We start from the raw sequence: 15247 nt of genomic DNA, 5'->3' as shown, positions 1-15247 counted from the left end.
TTTGCATAGTAACCAGGACAGCTGATCAAAGTTGTAATATCAAGGACATTAGAAACCATCACATTCTCCCTTGGTTAAAATTGTGTACATAATCTTGTAGGTATTTTGGAAGTCTTTTCTCCCTGATTGGTCTTTGATAAGTTAATGGTAAATTTGGTACCGTACAGATTGAGGCAAAGGAAAAGATTTACAACAGACCAAGTTTTGTATTTTGTCTGAAAAATTACGTATCCACTTAGAGTAATGGGCAAACATTCCCACAACACGCTTAAGAGATGTCGCATCTTTGGGAGGAGGCATCTCCAACAACGGTTTCAGTCTGTCTGGATCTGGTCTCATGGTCTTATTACATATCAAATAACCTAACAGCTTTATTGAACTAAGAGAATACTTGGACTTCTTATCGTTCAAAGTGAAATTATACTTTTTAGCTACCTGAAGAAACCTTTGTAAATTCTCGTTATGTTCTGCTTGAGAGCCGCCACAGATAGTTATATCATCTAAATAAGCATACACTCCTTTAAGGTTTTCTTTTGATATTATAGAGTGTCTATCACTCTTTAAAAACAGGTTACACCGTTGGTAAGACCAAAGGGGATTCTAGTGAACTGGTATAGCTTACCGCTTACCATCAGCTTTAAATGCTGTGTAAGGTCTTTCTTCTACAGAAATGGGAATTTGATGATATGCTGATTTCAAGTCAATAGTATTGACTATGGCATAGCTAGCCACTTTACTTATAATGTCGTCAATCCGGGAGAGTGGGTAAGCACCAAGTAAAGTATATTAATTTATCGTTTGTGAATAGTCAATATTTAGACGTTTCTTATGGTTTTCATTCAGAGTGATTAGTGGCTGAGCTCGCCAGTGTAAAGAAGAAAAAAATATTTATTTGTAAAGAAAAAAAGGAAATTCTAACTAATATATTTAAATGTAAATATTCAAATATATTTTTCTCGCAAATACTCTCAAATGACTGGCTCTTTTCAAACCTTGGTTGCCCCTGGGTTGGAAGAACAAAGTGAAAAAAATAAACAACAGAGCGTTGGCAGTGGAACCTTGATGTTAAATAAAAATTGAGTGAGCCCTGTGGAATTTGATGCAAACGCTATAAGTCTTTCTTCTCCATTTATGATATGGAACAAAATGGCAACCCCTTTAGGACTAGCATCATAAGTGAGCACTTAAGGTTTTGAGACATCACAGTGTACTAAAACATTAGAACATAAAACCCAAGATTTACTTTCTTTAAATGTTTGAGAACATTGCTCGGTCCATTTCCATGGAACATCTTTCTTTAACAATTCATAAAAACAATGAAGTTTAGCAGACAAGTTTTGAATAAAATTTTCATAGTAATTTATTAAACCAACATAAGCCCTTAGCTCCTCTTTACTAGTAGGTTTGGGAGCTCTTTGAATAGCTTCAACAATACCTTGTTGTGGACTGACCCCTGATGCTGAAATGACGTAGCCTAAATATTCCACTTCAGGCTGTAATAACTTGCATTTACTTTCTTTAACTTGAACTCCAAATTCCATAAGACGCTGTGACAATTTCTCCAATCTATAAAAGGCTTCCTCTCTCGTTGATCTGCTAACCAAAACATCATCTAAATAGGTTACAGTTCCTGGTGATCCGTTTATAATTTGATTGATTACAGCTTGAAATATAGCTGGAGCTGAAGAAAGTCCAAATGGCAGACGTCTTAGTCGAAAAAGTCCCTTGTGAGTCGTTAACGTCAACAGAGGTTGTGATTTCTCTGCAACAGCTAATTGCTGATAAGCATTAGTGAGATCCACGACTGAAAAATATGTACAACCAGACAGAGAAGCAAATATATCCTCAGGTTGAGGTAATGGATAATGTTCCGTCTGTAACACCGGATTCAATGTTACTTTGAAGTCAGCGCACAATCAGACACCATTAGTCTTGGGCACTGTAATTAACGGAGTAGCCCATTCTGAACAAGAAACTCTGTACGCTATACCATCCTATTTCATTTGATTATTATTTTATATATTTTTTATATAATCAGCAAGTTTGGTTGGTTAGGTTAGTTTATGACAGTTTAATTTTATAAATATTCATTTTTTTACTTATTGAAAAACTGCAGCATAGGTTTATGCATGTAAAACAACGCGGGCTTGTTTGGACGCCGTCTAGAGGGGAGGTGGAGGGAGAATCATTTCCCCCACTCCGCAGCGCCAGGGGACAACATCGCGATGATACAGCGAAGGTTTAGACTCCAGTTTGTTATTTAAACAAACTTAACAATCAGAACAAAACAAAAGTCTTTAACATCTGGAATTCAACCAACATTATAAAATCAAATGCTGCTTCTTACACAATTAATATAAAAATATATTACAACAACAAAACTGTTTAGCTTACAGTGGGTCATTCCTGACTCTATGTAATTTATATAAAATTTGGTCTAATGGTTGCTTGGATATAGCAAAGATGATTAAGTACAGATCAGATTAATGAGAGGTTACTGTTTTTATGTGGTTGAATATGGCCTAACCGACGATTTCATCGTAGTTAAGACTTTAAATTGATAATTGTATGTAATTAAGCTTATTGATTGTTATCACTTTTAGAGCCGATATGAAAGTTTTAAAATTGTTAGTTATGCTCTGAATGTTCCCAGAACAAGCCGGAGTTGCTTTAGGTCTAGAGGTTCATGAGGTTGAGACGATTCCTAAATCTCCAAACTCGATGTTTATCAAAGTCAACCGAGAGAAGCTACTCAGCATGGCTGATAAACTCTACACATAATATCATCAATGAATTATCAATATTATAAGTTTATACAGGACTAGCTGTTTGCATGCTCATTGTTCAGGTAAACTTGTATTTATTATTAAAATTTATTTATCCCCTGTAAAACAGAGTTTTTAAATACCCCTGCTGCAACAAACCTGCAGACTAAGCGAATTTCCTTGTATTCATGTTATGGAGGGAAATGTTAATACTTACTACCATGGAGATCAATCCAATCAATGGGAGATCAATGGGTTTAAAGAGTCTCCATGTAAAACCACAATAAAATAGAGTTTTTTAAAGTATTTTTGGTACACTCTGTCATTGATACCACTAAACAAACACATTATTTGCTATAACAATTTTATAATTTAGTGATGCGTTTGGACGTAAAACATCTACAATTTAAATTAAACATCACTCTTACTGTTTTAGATATACAATATACCAACATACTTTTTTATTGAGATATTTTATTACTAAGCAATCAAAAAATATAAAGGCAATTCTAGAACTTTACTTTATGTAAGAAGTGTAAACATGGACAAAAATCATATCCAAAACACTCACACCAACACCAAGTTTGTCAAGATTGTATGATAAGAATATTCAACACCTTCACAAAAGAGGCAACCTCGACTCTGACAGGCTGTCAGCTGCGAACAATACGCTTAATTTGTTAGCATTACAAGCGAGTTGCAGACTTTCGGCAGTCGCAGTTTGGTTTTGTAGGTGAGAGTGGTTACATTTGTACAAGTGCTTCTCAGCTGACATGCATTTGAAAGGTGCCGAGATCAATGAAGCAATCCCTCGTTTTTCCCTTGAAACATCGGTTCTCAATTTAATGATTGAAGCAATGGAATATAATGCAAACAAAGTAGCTCAGGTATGGCAATATTGTAACATTAGTTGGGTTGATGTAAAATGTTAGCACAACAAACCAATCTATGAATGTCGAGCTTTGTGTGGTTAGATCTTTTTTTAACAAACCATCAATCTAAATTACCTACATGATTGTTTTTTGTGCTATCATTTAAATTCTTGTATCGCTTAAAAGGAATATAGCTATTACAAATATTTTCTGAAGTAAAGATCGCTTAGGATTAATTTCTGTGGAGCAATAAAGTAGGAATAGAAGTTTGATGTTATGCACACGTTAGTGTTGATCGATATATCGCCCCTCCAAGAACTCTGCCTTTAAAATAACAGAGTAGAATGTTACCTACGAACTGGCACCATTTTATTAGTCTTAATTAGTTTATACATTTTCACGTCAACAAATCTAGCACAATATATTTAGTTTATTATTATATTTGATCAATTGTTCCCAGATTTCCTCATTCTTTATCAAATGCATTAATTAATTGATATTATTGTAGACTCTCGCTCATACCACCTGAGCTGAAGGAGTGTTTAAGTAATTCAGACTTATGTCATCCCCTAACTGAATCTGAAAAATCTTACTTAAAGTTCAGTAGGTTTCATTTGACAGGTTGTAGTGATGAATATAAAACTTAATATTCATTGCTTAGTACCAGGTGGTACACACCTCTATTGAGAGAAGCACACGTGTTGGATTGTGTGTATCAACAAAGTCTGTGATGTACAGTGGAATTAATACCAACCATAATTATTGAAACTGTACATAGATATAAAACTGACATAGATATGAAACTGTACATACCTAGATGTACTTGTATAATAGATATTTCACAAATTTACATGTTTAGGATTAAACTAATGAACTAGTGAGTAATTATATAACTCATAAAAGTGAATATTACACTTCAGTATTCACAGAAATAACACCAATTAAGTAATAATATTTACAGAACCAACTATAAGTTATTTGCACAATCTACTAACTAGCTTACCCTGTCATTACTTTGCTCATGAAATGTTAAGTTAAACCATTGACTGAATTAATTAATAGTCAAAAGTTAAACATAATAATGTGTCTACTTAAGTTAAACTAAGAGAGAACTTCTTAATTTACAACACTAACTGTCCATCAGGAGCTTCGGACTACTCACTCTGAAACCATCTACATCTATATAATATTTTTGGCCAGAAAACAATTCCCGCTGTATCTCATCATTGCATGTCAAGTAGAATCACATGCTTAAACCTGATTTTCCAATAGTAGTACTGTCAGATATCCCATAACTTTATTGGAAAGTTGTATGCATCTTAAAGTACGGTAACATAAACGATAAACACCTTGCATGATGTTTTATTTATATATAATTTTATTTGTCTCTATGGACTTATTTAAAGGTAAGCCTGCTTTCCTGTCAATTTCCTTAGTAATTCCTGGCAAATGCCCTATCTTTTTATCAGATAATTTTAAAACTAATTTTATAATTAAAATGTTAATTTTATAACTAAAAATTTATAAAATAAATTTAAAGATTTTCTTAAATTGACGTGAAGGTCTCTCCCACAATCCCCCACTCCTTCGCAGAAAAGGTTCTCATCAGTTCCTGGAAGAGGAAAATGAGACGCTAGTAGGATAACATGGGAACTTTAGAGGCCACCGGGACAGAGCCCTGATGGAATTTCTTGAAAACGCTTCTCATTGCACATCTAGAGCTTAATTACAATCTCCATGCCAATTCCTGAGTTCCTATGGTTATAGTAGTTTTTGAGGTACAGTGATCAATGTCAGTGGTATTTGACTTTTATAATATGCACAAACAAATTACCAACAAAAACAATGTAACATGGGGAGAGGTGGGAGTATTAATTGTCTTAACTATTTTTATTTTGATTGCGATTTTATTGTCTGTCATAGTGCTTGATCACTTGTTATATTTTCTCCTTAAACTTTCAAAAATATCTGTTCAGATTTAATGGAATAAACAATTATATTACTTTTACTTTTTTACTGTTCATATTAGGTACTTAATCTTTGGTCATTATTGTTTGTTAAAGTTGTTTAGTAGTTAGCTGCACATAGTAGTTGGCTTGTCTCAGAAATATTTTAAAATCGTTGTAAGCCGTTTGGTTTTAGTTATCAGTTTGTCTTAAGTGTTGTCAGGAAGTTGGTGTGAGCCATCTTAATTAAGACATTTTACATATTTACATATACTCATTTTTATTCAGCATAACAGACGTCTATAGGCCTACATTGTATCTCAATCTTACAGATTGAAGATTCTACAGGCAAGACATTCACTTTTGCTGATATCCTTGCGCAAAGCAAGGCAATCTCCACAGGACTCAGACAAACTGGCATCTCCCCAGGAGACTATGTTGTGCTTTGTTGCAGAAAAAGTTGTCTTGCCTTTGCCGTTGAACTGGGTGTCATGTTTACTGGGGCCATTCCAGTCTTGGTTGATGTGAAATGTGAGTTAAATTTAATTGTTAGGGACCCAAACTACAAAGTTATTGGTTGGTCTCTGGTGAGTCCTCTTACACGAGCTTAAGGAAACCGGTCACTAGTACTTATTGTTTAACTTTGAACATTCTAACAGTTTTGCACTCAGAGCCTTGTACAGGATAATTTAAAGATAGAGTGTTCATTTTTTGCCAAATTTTAATAATAGTTTCTCTGTACTCCCAAATTCAACCCCCAAAAGATATTCCTCATAAAAAATATTATAACTCCACCGAGGGCCAAATTTTCCACAAGATTCATGCCTACTGCTCAAAGGTTTAGTGTAAAAAGGTGGGACGTTACAAATAATTATAGTAATAACAAAATACAGGAAAAAACAAACAAATAATAGGTAAAATTAATTACCTTCAACCGCTTAGAACAAAAACTAAATCAGACCCTGATTTCATTTCTAATTTAATTAGATTAATTTAAAATAATAAAATTCCCCAAAAAATTTAATAGCAAAAACTGCAGCTAATTATTATGTTTTCAGCTGCCAGTGAGATTCACAAGTACACCTCAAAACAAAACATTAAAGCAATTTTCTGTGACAAGACAGAGATACAACTAGTAAATCAATCAATAACAGAAATTAATCCAAAACCAATTTTGGTTGCTGCAATGGATGTCAATGGCACCACTATGAAAAAATTACTTTTGTCCAGTGATACATTTTCAGTTTATGAAGTAACGGATATCAAAAAGAAGGTAGTTTTGGTGTTGTTTACCAGTGGAACCACATCAAGTCCTAAGGGGGTTCAGATAACAGATTTGGGTCTCCAGCGACTTGCATACGCGTAAGTATTGAGTTGATTCTTACTTCTCTTATAGACTACTGGTATAGGTACTTACTTAATCTTAAGAGAATTATGTGTAAAATTTGCATCCTTTTCACCTGGACAAGCTAGCATTTCAAATAGCTTTCATCACATCTTTAAAGACTCTAAAAATGTAGTTTATGAACAAATGTTCATAATGCTGCCATCCTTTCAGTGAGACCAAGAATAAAGAAGCAAACATCTAAAATGTGTGTCTGAAATAGAGTGAGAGCTCGTGCGTTTCCTGATGAAGCCTGGGGGTAGGTGGTTTGGTGGTTAGAGTGGCTCTGAACCGGTTTTGTGGGGGCTTTAACCCTACCCCTAGGCTTCACCAGGAAACGCATGAGCTCTAGCATCTCTAAAGTAAATTTTGTGTTACAAGAATATTAGGGGAAAACACTGTCCATTGTATGAATCTACTTTACTAATATTCCTTTACATTTTTGTAAAACCCCCTGGAGACCGCTAGTGTATTTAGAGCCCTCAATGAACCAAAAATTATACCCTCCAATTCACCCTAATAAGAAGGAATCAATTATATCTTTTGACAGCAAGAAGAATGGGTTCACTCTGATTTTCTAGCTGGTCTTATGGGTATTTTTAAAATCCTAGAACGCCAGGCACAAGCCCAGGATTGTTTTTCACATTACTTCAGGCTAGACTTAAGGGTTGTGGCATTATCACTTAAATAAATTCCATTGGTGATTTGGCGGGATTTTAACCAAGGACCTCAGGACCACTCTACCACTAGACCAGCTCCATGGTCTTATTGTTGGAGCACAGGTCTCCTGTTCCTTAAGGCTGGGTTCACCTCGCACAAATCACAAATGGCTTTTATATATGAGATTGAATGACCCAGTGATACAGTGATGGTAGTCTGGCCATTTGACACTATTTGTGTATGTATTTACAATATGAATACATATTTTTGACTCTGATTCTAATTCTGATACAAGCCATCTTCACTAGTTCCATCCGTCAAGGAAACAAATGAGTACTCGTCTCTCAGGATAGGACAATTTTCATTGGAGAATCACTTCAACTGAAAACCATATACTGATAATAGTTTTGTTCTCGTTCATTGTTCAATCGAATGGACACAAAATGAAAACAAACATGTAACTTTCTACCATTTTTCTACTCAATGATTAAAACATTGTACCTGTGATTTTCAGAAAATTCTCTCCAAGAAAGCACCATTGAAAAAATTTATGATTTAACAGATTTACTCACTTTCAGCTTGGGTGATGAATTTGTTGAGTCTTATTTACTGACAAGTCCATTCTCATGGGTCAGCTGCACAATTTCCTTGGTGTCCAGCCTGCTCAAAGGATACTCTCTTGTCCTCAGTGAAGCAAAGGATCCTGCCTCTCAGTTCAAAACCATTGAAAAGTATAAAGTAAGCTTAAAAACATTTATAGTTATCCAAAAAATTATTAAAAAACGTACAGCAGGAGGGACATTAACACAATACATATTTTTGTCATTTTTTGTTTTAGGCTTTTGAAAGTAACATGCATTTTATATGGGGAAATGTAGTGTTTGGTTTATTACTCAAATACTAAAGGAAATAGACATTAGGTGTAAATTAGATAGTTAGTTGTTCATCTTATCAAGACGCTTAAAATGATATGTTATTTGACATATGTTGCTTACAAATGTTGTTAATTTTTTTTATTTACAGGGCTCTGCCAACATTACAAAAAGTTCAATTTTGGTAAAAAATGATCATTTTGAAAATATTACATGTGACACAATCAATGTAAAGCTGTGTTTACCAGGATAACAAATTTTCAATCAGAAGGGAAACATGTTTAGCAGTTTCGAATATACAGGGTATTACGTCAATACGCGAAAAATTCACTAAAATGGCCGCCATTTTGAAACTAATTGAGTTCTGTTTTCATCAAAATGTTGCTCTATGCAAGACCTTTCTAAAAATGTACAATGAGATAAAATATGTTGACTTAAGGAAATTTCAAGATTCAAACCTGTGACCTTCAGTTCTGGAAAACCCTGCGCTTGGATCATGTTCTAAGAATTTTAAATGGATTGTGATTTAGGGGGGAATAATTTTATTACACGCTTCTAAGAGAAAACATATTCCCGTAATAGTATCGTACGGCTGGTCTGCCTCACCCTGTATTAACATGAACATGGGGAAATGCTTTGTTAGCGAGTTACGGCTGACCAAACATTAATTTCTCTCAGAATTTGATACTTTAGCATAAATGAGGGCTTAGAATTTCCTACACGTATGTCGAGAGGTTAGTTCTAGTTTATCTCTTGGTATGTGACTTAACAAATTCAATGAAACAAGTTCCAAAACTGTAAGTTGACAAGTGTAACTAAATTATATCCAGAGATGATTAACTCTTCATAGGATATATCTATATAAATAAAATTACAGTTTTGTCTGTACATTGCTTAGAATCATGCAGTTTTTGGTTATTTTTACGTTTCATAGCCTAAGAAAGCCGAAACGAGTCTTATCTCAATTTCTGTATGTATGTCTGTCTGTTTGTCCATTCTGTGACTCCGTCTGTAACGCCAAAATGTCATTTTACGCGGCCTACTCCTAGAAAACTAGAGTACCGATCAAGATTCTAATCATTTTTCTGTAAATACTGAATTGGTGAGAGTGTCTTTGGTTATAAAAACATGGCCTCGCTTCTTTGAAGACAAAATAACGAACCACCAAAAACCCAATTTTGTTCGATTTTTGTAAATTTTCTCCCAATGTTTACTATTACATTTTATGAAATAACGATCAGCTGTTTGGATTAGTTCTCACTTCTAGCTGTCACTGATATGTTTACATTCAAAGTTGTTTACAAATACCGCAACCATTTCCGATCAAGTTTTGTCAGCACATCCAAACCAAGTGAGATTAAAAACGTTGTGCCTTAACCGCTTTAATTAATCGCAAGTGCAACGATTGTTCTTGAGTTTTGATAACCGGGGAAAATACCGTGAATCAGGGTTGTATTAGTGCAAGGAAACTTACATTTTTTTAATCATCGTCACCAATACCGTAGCTTACAAAGGTTTCCACTCATTGACGGCGCTTCAAGGACAGTTGTGTTACAGTTGTGTTAAGTGCAAAGTAAAAAATCGCAACTGCAGTGGGTGATCTTGGATGTTGCTGCGATCTTGGAAGATCTTTCTGATTTCGCTGTGATCGTACCGTAACAGAGGTTTAACTTAACAGATGTAGCTAAACTCGCTTATCCAATGTGTCACTTTTGGTTTCTACTTACTTACATTTCGAAAACGATATCGGTACTTTTTCTACTTAGGAAATAAAACTACAAACGTACAAAACCCCAGATTTGTGCGTTTTTTTGTCACATTTCTTCCGACTGTTTGCTAGATATATGTACCGATTATCGTTTAGAGATTACGTAATCTTTTAAATAAGAAACCTTTGTTTGGATAAAGGTGGTTTCTTCAAACTGTCATTAATATGTTAACATCTTTTCTCAAATGTAAACATTGGTTTTTGATACTGCTACTTTTCTTTAGAACCAGTGGTAGCAGTAAGAATCATTTTTACATACTACAAACACATCACTATTTTCAATATTTATTTATAAACACTGCACCTTATTGCTTATTAAATTTAATTGATGTCTTACTGTATAATTTTTAGCGTTTTCTGTCTGGACTCCAAAATGTTGTGTGGACTCAATTCTGTATTTGTGTGTGTATGTATATTGGTAACACATTAATGTCCTTATTTTTCGTGGAAAAGACAAGAGCACCATTGTTAATAAAAATTTCAACCCGAATAAAGGGTGCAGTAGTGAGGTTGTGGTAGTGTTTTAACTACTTTTAACCAGTGTGAAAAGTAACTTTCAATTACAGGCCTACCTTAGGGATATGCCTCATAGATCTATACTGTAAAGCAATTCCTTTCATCGTTAGATATAAAATATGGACTAACACGATCGGGTGACATTTAATTGCGAAGCATTCGTTTTGGCTTTGAAACTGTCAGATATTGTATTTGAGAAGGTTTATATGTATTCCTAAACAATTATAGTTTTGCCATCATATCTGGAAAAATGCACACTAAATATGCAAACCAACTCCTGTTCTGAATATAAGGTTTTAACTTACAACAAAATTCCCGTACGTAGAACGGGCAAACAGCTAGTCAATAGCTATAGAGCCAAGTAATTTTAAACACCTATCTTTAGTGATAAATGAAGGAGTGGAGAGTGTCTCCTCCATATCTTTGGTTTTCTCGCTTAAGTGGTCAAGTAAAGCAGGAGATCCAGAAAATGTGGGTTTTATGGAGCTAAATAAAAAATTCATTGATGTTGTAAAGAAGTTGTTAAATATATGATAATTGCATTACTATTTAATTATTCTAGAATTAACGATTCTATTACATTAGGTCAATGGATGGACTGTATCTTCCAGCAGTATGAATCTTTATGTCAAGGAACCCACACTATCTTCAGTGGACCTCTCATCACTAACAGCGATAAATGTTGGTGAGCAAATAAAAATGTTATAGTCAAACTAGCATAAGTGAATGTATTTTTGTATTTTGAATGAGAGTATTAATTAATTACTCTGTACAGAAAAAAAGTAATAAAAAAACAAGAAATGATTACGACTATTATGATCTTGTGAGACAGTCATGACATTGCTGTGGTCGCGGGAGATAATCACATCGTTTGGTGATCTCAAGAGAGCAATGCATTTGTTGTGAAAACGTGGGATGGTCTAACATTAAATTCCCAGGTGAAGAGAAATTTGCTACTTTTCCTTTGAACTTAGGCCCATCCAGAGCTGCATTTGTGCTATTTTTGTGATTGATTTGTTGTGGATCATCAGTTGAGTCAGGTTACAAAACAAGGTTACAACTTACAGGTTACATTAGGCTACAAAACCACACATATATTTGAGAGCGGCAAATATAAAAGTATGGCGGTACGGGCTGTAAAATCTTAAAAATAAAAAGAGATGGGGCGTTCTTTTGGTTCCCGAAAAGGGCGGTTGCTTCTTTAGGAGGGCAAATTTTTAATTGAGACCAAAGAGTGCCTATTCGGAAAAAGATGATTCCCTATACCAGTGTAGGTAGTCTTGTTTACCAACAAAAAGTGCCAGTAAGAAATTTGGTGTTTCTTTTTTCCTCAAGACGGTCTTCTTTCAGGAGGCTCATTCAAACTAAAGGAAGATTCTCCACCGCCAACGCCCACCGCGCCTTTACCATATGATGCCGGATTAAACCGGTGTTTCACGCCTTTATGCGCCGCATGGTCCTTGTGCCGGCCCTGCACATTAAGCTATGCCTAGTCAGGTTTCTCATGAGAAACACACCTGATCTGACATTGGTTGACAGGGTTAGAACTTTATATCTTAGGTGCTTTCTCCTAGGTTGCAGCATTTTAGCTGAGTTTTGCCCACATAAATAGGTTATAGGTGGTCTTATTACCCTCCTCATGTGTATTATACATAAACTTTTGGGTTTAAAGAGTTCTGTTACATTTTTTATAAGTTACTTCTGAATGCATTTTGAATTTTAAATGATAACTTTGGAATTTGCAGGAGGAGCTGTTGTAAGAAAGAAGACAATTGAAAATTTTAATTCACAAGTTTTGAAGGGTAGGATCGGGGTGCAAGTGTTGTACGGGATGACAGAAATTGGAATCATTACAACATGGAACAAACACAATCTACTAGATCTGTCCAAAGCCGACTCTTCAGGCTACTTAGCCCCTGGGGTGGAAGTGAAGGTAGGGTTAACAGTTAATAGTTGTCTTGCTGTTAGTTTCTAATTCCAAATGTGAAGTTCATACTCATTTTTATATTTCTGCTAATAGCTTTTTATACGTTGTGAAACCAGATTACAGATGAAGAAGGCCATCTAGTAGAACCAGGAAGCGTAGGAGAAGTAAGGACTCTGTCTCTTTCTACAATGCTGGGCTACTGGGGACGACCTGAACTTAATCCTCTGTTGTTTGACTCTGACGGATTCTTTAAGACTGGAGATGCTGGATATTTCGACAACGAAGGTTTCCTTTATATTTCTGGAAGAGTGAGCGATATTATAACCCATGGAGATTCCAAGGTTAGTAACAGAAAAAGGATTAAGTGCATAGGTCCTAGAGTCAAATAAAATTGATTGCCAGTTTCCATTCAGACTCCTCATTAGAGAATTTTCCTTTTGCAGATTGGCAAATAGAAAGAACACAGAATTATTTTCAAGGTAGCACTTGCATGCTGTACTATAGTAAAATAGTTTATACATTCAATAATATAAGAGCGTCCTGAGGAGTTGTCTCTCCCCTCTGTCAACTTACAAAAGCAGCCAGCCTTTGATAACTAATTGAGGCCCACTGTTGTTTTAGAGTCTGAAATGCAAGTGAAATGTTCACATCAATATTTTGTATTTTTTTAAATTTAATTTGACAATATTGATACTTTTTGTGCTGTTGCATTCATCTATCTATTACATTCATTTTATACTTTTTTAAAGTGATCATTCATTTTTTTCACAATTTGCTAAATATAATTCTACCTTTCAGGTTTCAATATCTGAGATGGAAGACCTGCTAAAGTCCCACTCAAAAGTGATAGATGCTGGAGTTGTAGCTAAACCCAAGTCTGACTCTTACAAACTGATTGTCTTCATTGTTGTCAAGTCAGGCTGTCAAGTCTCAGGAACGGAAATATCAGAGTATCTCTCAGGTTTGTGTCTTATTACCACTATTTTGTCATGATGGATTTATAATTTCATCTTGAAAGTGTTACCTTTAACAATAAATAACCACGCAAATGAAATAAAAATATCAATTTTATATATTTAAAAAATATATTTTACCTATCACAATAAATTACTGAACAAACTGTGACAACTGTGATTTTATGTAATGTTAATTATTTTCTACTACTTTAGTTTTAAAATTATTATTAGTGTTCTGAATGTTCCCAGAACAAACCGGAGGTGCAGTTAGTCTAGAGGTTCATGAGATTGAGACAATTCCTCGAACTCCGTCCAACAAAATTCACAGGGGCTTGCTGCTCTGCATGGCTGATAAGCTCTGCACATGATGTCATCAATCAAGGAGTTATAAATATTTGTCTTAAGTTTATATAAAAAAATAATATAAAACATCAAAATAATAGGCTAAGAAAAAGAACCATCCCTAGATTGGACAATGAACAAACACAAGTTTTCACTTTTTATTTTATGAATTTGCTATGGACAAGAAAGCAAAACTGAACTTTTTTTTAATTTAATTTTATTTTAAATTCATATTGGTAACTAAATAAATAAATATTTCAAAATAACTTTAGCCCCCCATTTTTGTTGGAATGAATTTCCTTTTATGTGCATTCAATAAGGCTGCATTTACGTTATCAAGCACAACTAGTTACCTGCACAACTTCATATTACGCTCTTTCCAATGACACCAAAAACATGTCAATCGGTTCAGTAGTTTCAGAAGAGTAATTGTCACAAAAAACCTGCTTGTGTATTAAATAAGTATAGATATTTAAGTTTGAAGTACATGAACCTGCCTCATAATTTACAACAAATTTTTTTCAAAATTGATTTAAGACTATTTGTAATTAATTTACCTAACTGGTGTGGTGAAGAATTAAAAGGAGGTCGCCTAACATATATAACAGGGATTAATTTTTTATTTTGAAGACAATAAAACTGTATGGATGACGTTTGATATTTTTAGAATAATTAGCAGCTTCAAAATTATTTTAATAAATAATATGAGTAGTTCGCCAGTTTGTAGAAGAGTTGGAGGAAAATTATCGACTGATAGTGGCTTTGCGGATGGCTCAGTGCTTAAGTGGAAGTTAATAAGAGGATTGATTCCTCGTGAGTTACATCTCCAATCAAGCATTCTTCCCACTTTTTGTTAATCCTTATTCATTGTGCCTTAAAAAAGAATCAGTTTTCAAATAATTTGGATTTTTGTGTTCATATGAGGGGAACGTGATAAAAAATAGCCTTAGGCCTATTGAATCACTAAACAATCCATAGGTTCAAGGAAATTAAAAAGTCGATAAAAAATTATGATGAAAAAGTTAAAACATTGTCCTACAGGTGTGGATGTTTTTGTCAGTGACTGAGTATTTTGAATTTGTCACTTTTTGGCTTAAGTGATCATTCCAACCATAAAGGTTGAATAAATTAGAATTTTTTATATTAAAATATTATCTGTTAAAAATTTGTCAGTTTTTCACCTCTGATTTAACTTATTATGATCAATATGTTAATTAGACATAGAAGGAAAATTACCTA

The 15247-nt window shown here is 34.3% G+C and overlaps 2 protein-coding genes across 4 annotated transcripts in view; both read left to right on the top strand.

Annotated features, from left to right (window-relative positions):
• Positions 1 to 2881, top strand: part of LOC129002789 (uncharacterized) — a 28787-nt gene extending 25906 nt beyond the window's left edge. For both annotated transcript variants that reach the window (XM_054430842.1, XM_054430843.1), the window contains exon 9: positions 2654 to 2881. In XM_054430842.1, the coding sequence (XP_054286817.1) occupies positions 2654 to 2781 (128 nt within the window). In that variant the 3' untranslated portion in view covers positions 2782 to 2881. The remainder of the gene's footprint in view (positions 1 to 2653) is intronic.
• A 614-nt stretch (positions 2882 to 3495) lies between these two features.
• On the top strand, positions 3496 to 14770 carry LOC129002790 (uncharacterized). Of its 2 annotated transcripts, XM_054430844.1 has the most exons (9): positions 3496 to 3652; positions 5916 to 6114; positions 6642 to 6945; positions 8206 to 8365; positions 11369 to 11468; positions 12529 to 12716; positions 12827 to 13051; positions 13509 to 13671; positions 13916 to 14770. In XM_054430844.1, exons 1-9 carry the CDS (start codon positions 3539 to 3541, stop codon positions 14032 to 14034), a joined length of 1572 nt encoding a protein of 523 aa, XP_054286819.1. In that variant the 5' UTR covers positions 3496 to 3538; the 3' UTR covers positions 14035 to 14770. The 2 variants fall into 2 exon arrangements, with proteins under 2 accessions (XP_054286819.1, XP_054286820.1); XM_054430845.1 differs by lacking the exon at positions 5916 to 6114 and having other exon boundaries at positions 3567 to 3652.
• The last annotated feature ends 477 nt before the right edge of the window (positions 14771 to 15247 follow it).

This window comes from Macrosteles quadrilineatus, unplaced genomic scaffold (assembly GCF_028750875.1).
Source record: "Macrosteles quadrilineatus isolate MER2022 unplaced genomic scaffold, UCM_ALF_1.0 Scaffold_9__3_contigs__length_116548681, whole genome shotgun sequence".
Taxonomy (NCBI): Eukaryota; Metazoa; Arthropoda; class Insecta; order Hemiptera; family Cicadellidae; genus Macrosteles; species Macrosteles quadrilineatus.
Note: the sequence above shows the minus strand (reverse complement) of the source record. Positions and strands in the feature narration are given on the sequence as shown.

Bases quoted from the DNA above. Each gene is read 5' to 3' on its own strand.
- LOC129002790 (XM_054430844.1), top strand. From the start codon at position 3,539: ATGCATTTGAAAGGTGCCGAGATCAATGAAGCAATCCCTCGTTTTTCC. The intron at 13,052-13,508 runs GTTAGTAACAGA...TCTACCTTTCAG, and splicing joins TAACCCATGGAGATTCCAAG to GTTTCAATATCTGAGATGGA. The intron at 13,672-13,915 runs GTTTGTGTCTTA...GAATGTTCCCAG, and splicing joins AATATCAGAGTATCTCTCAG to AACAAACCGGAGGTGCAGTT.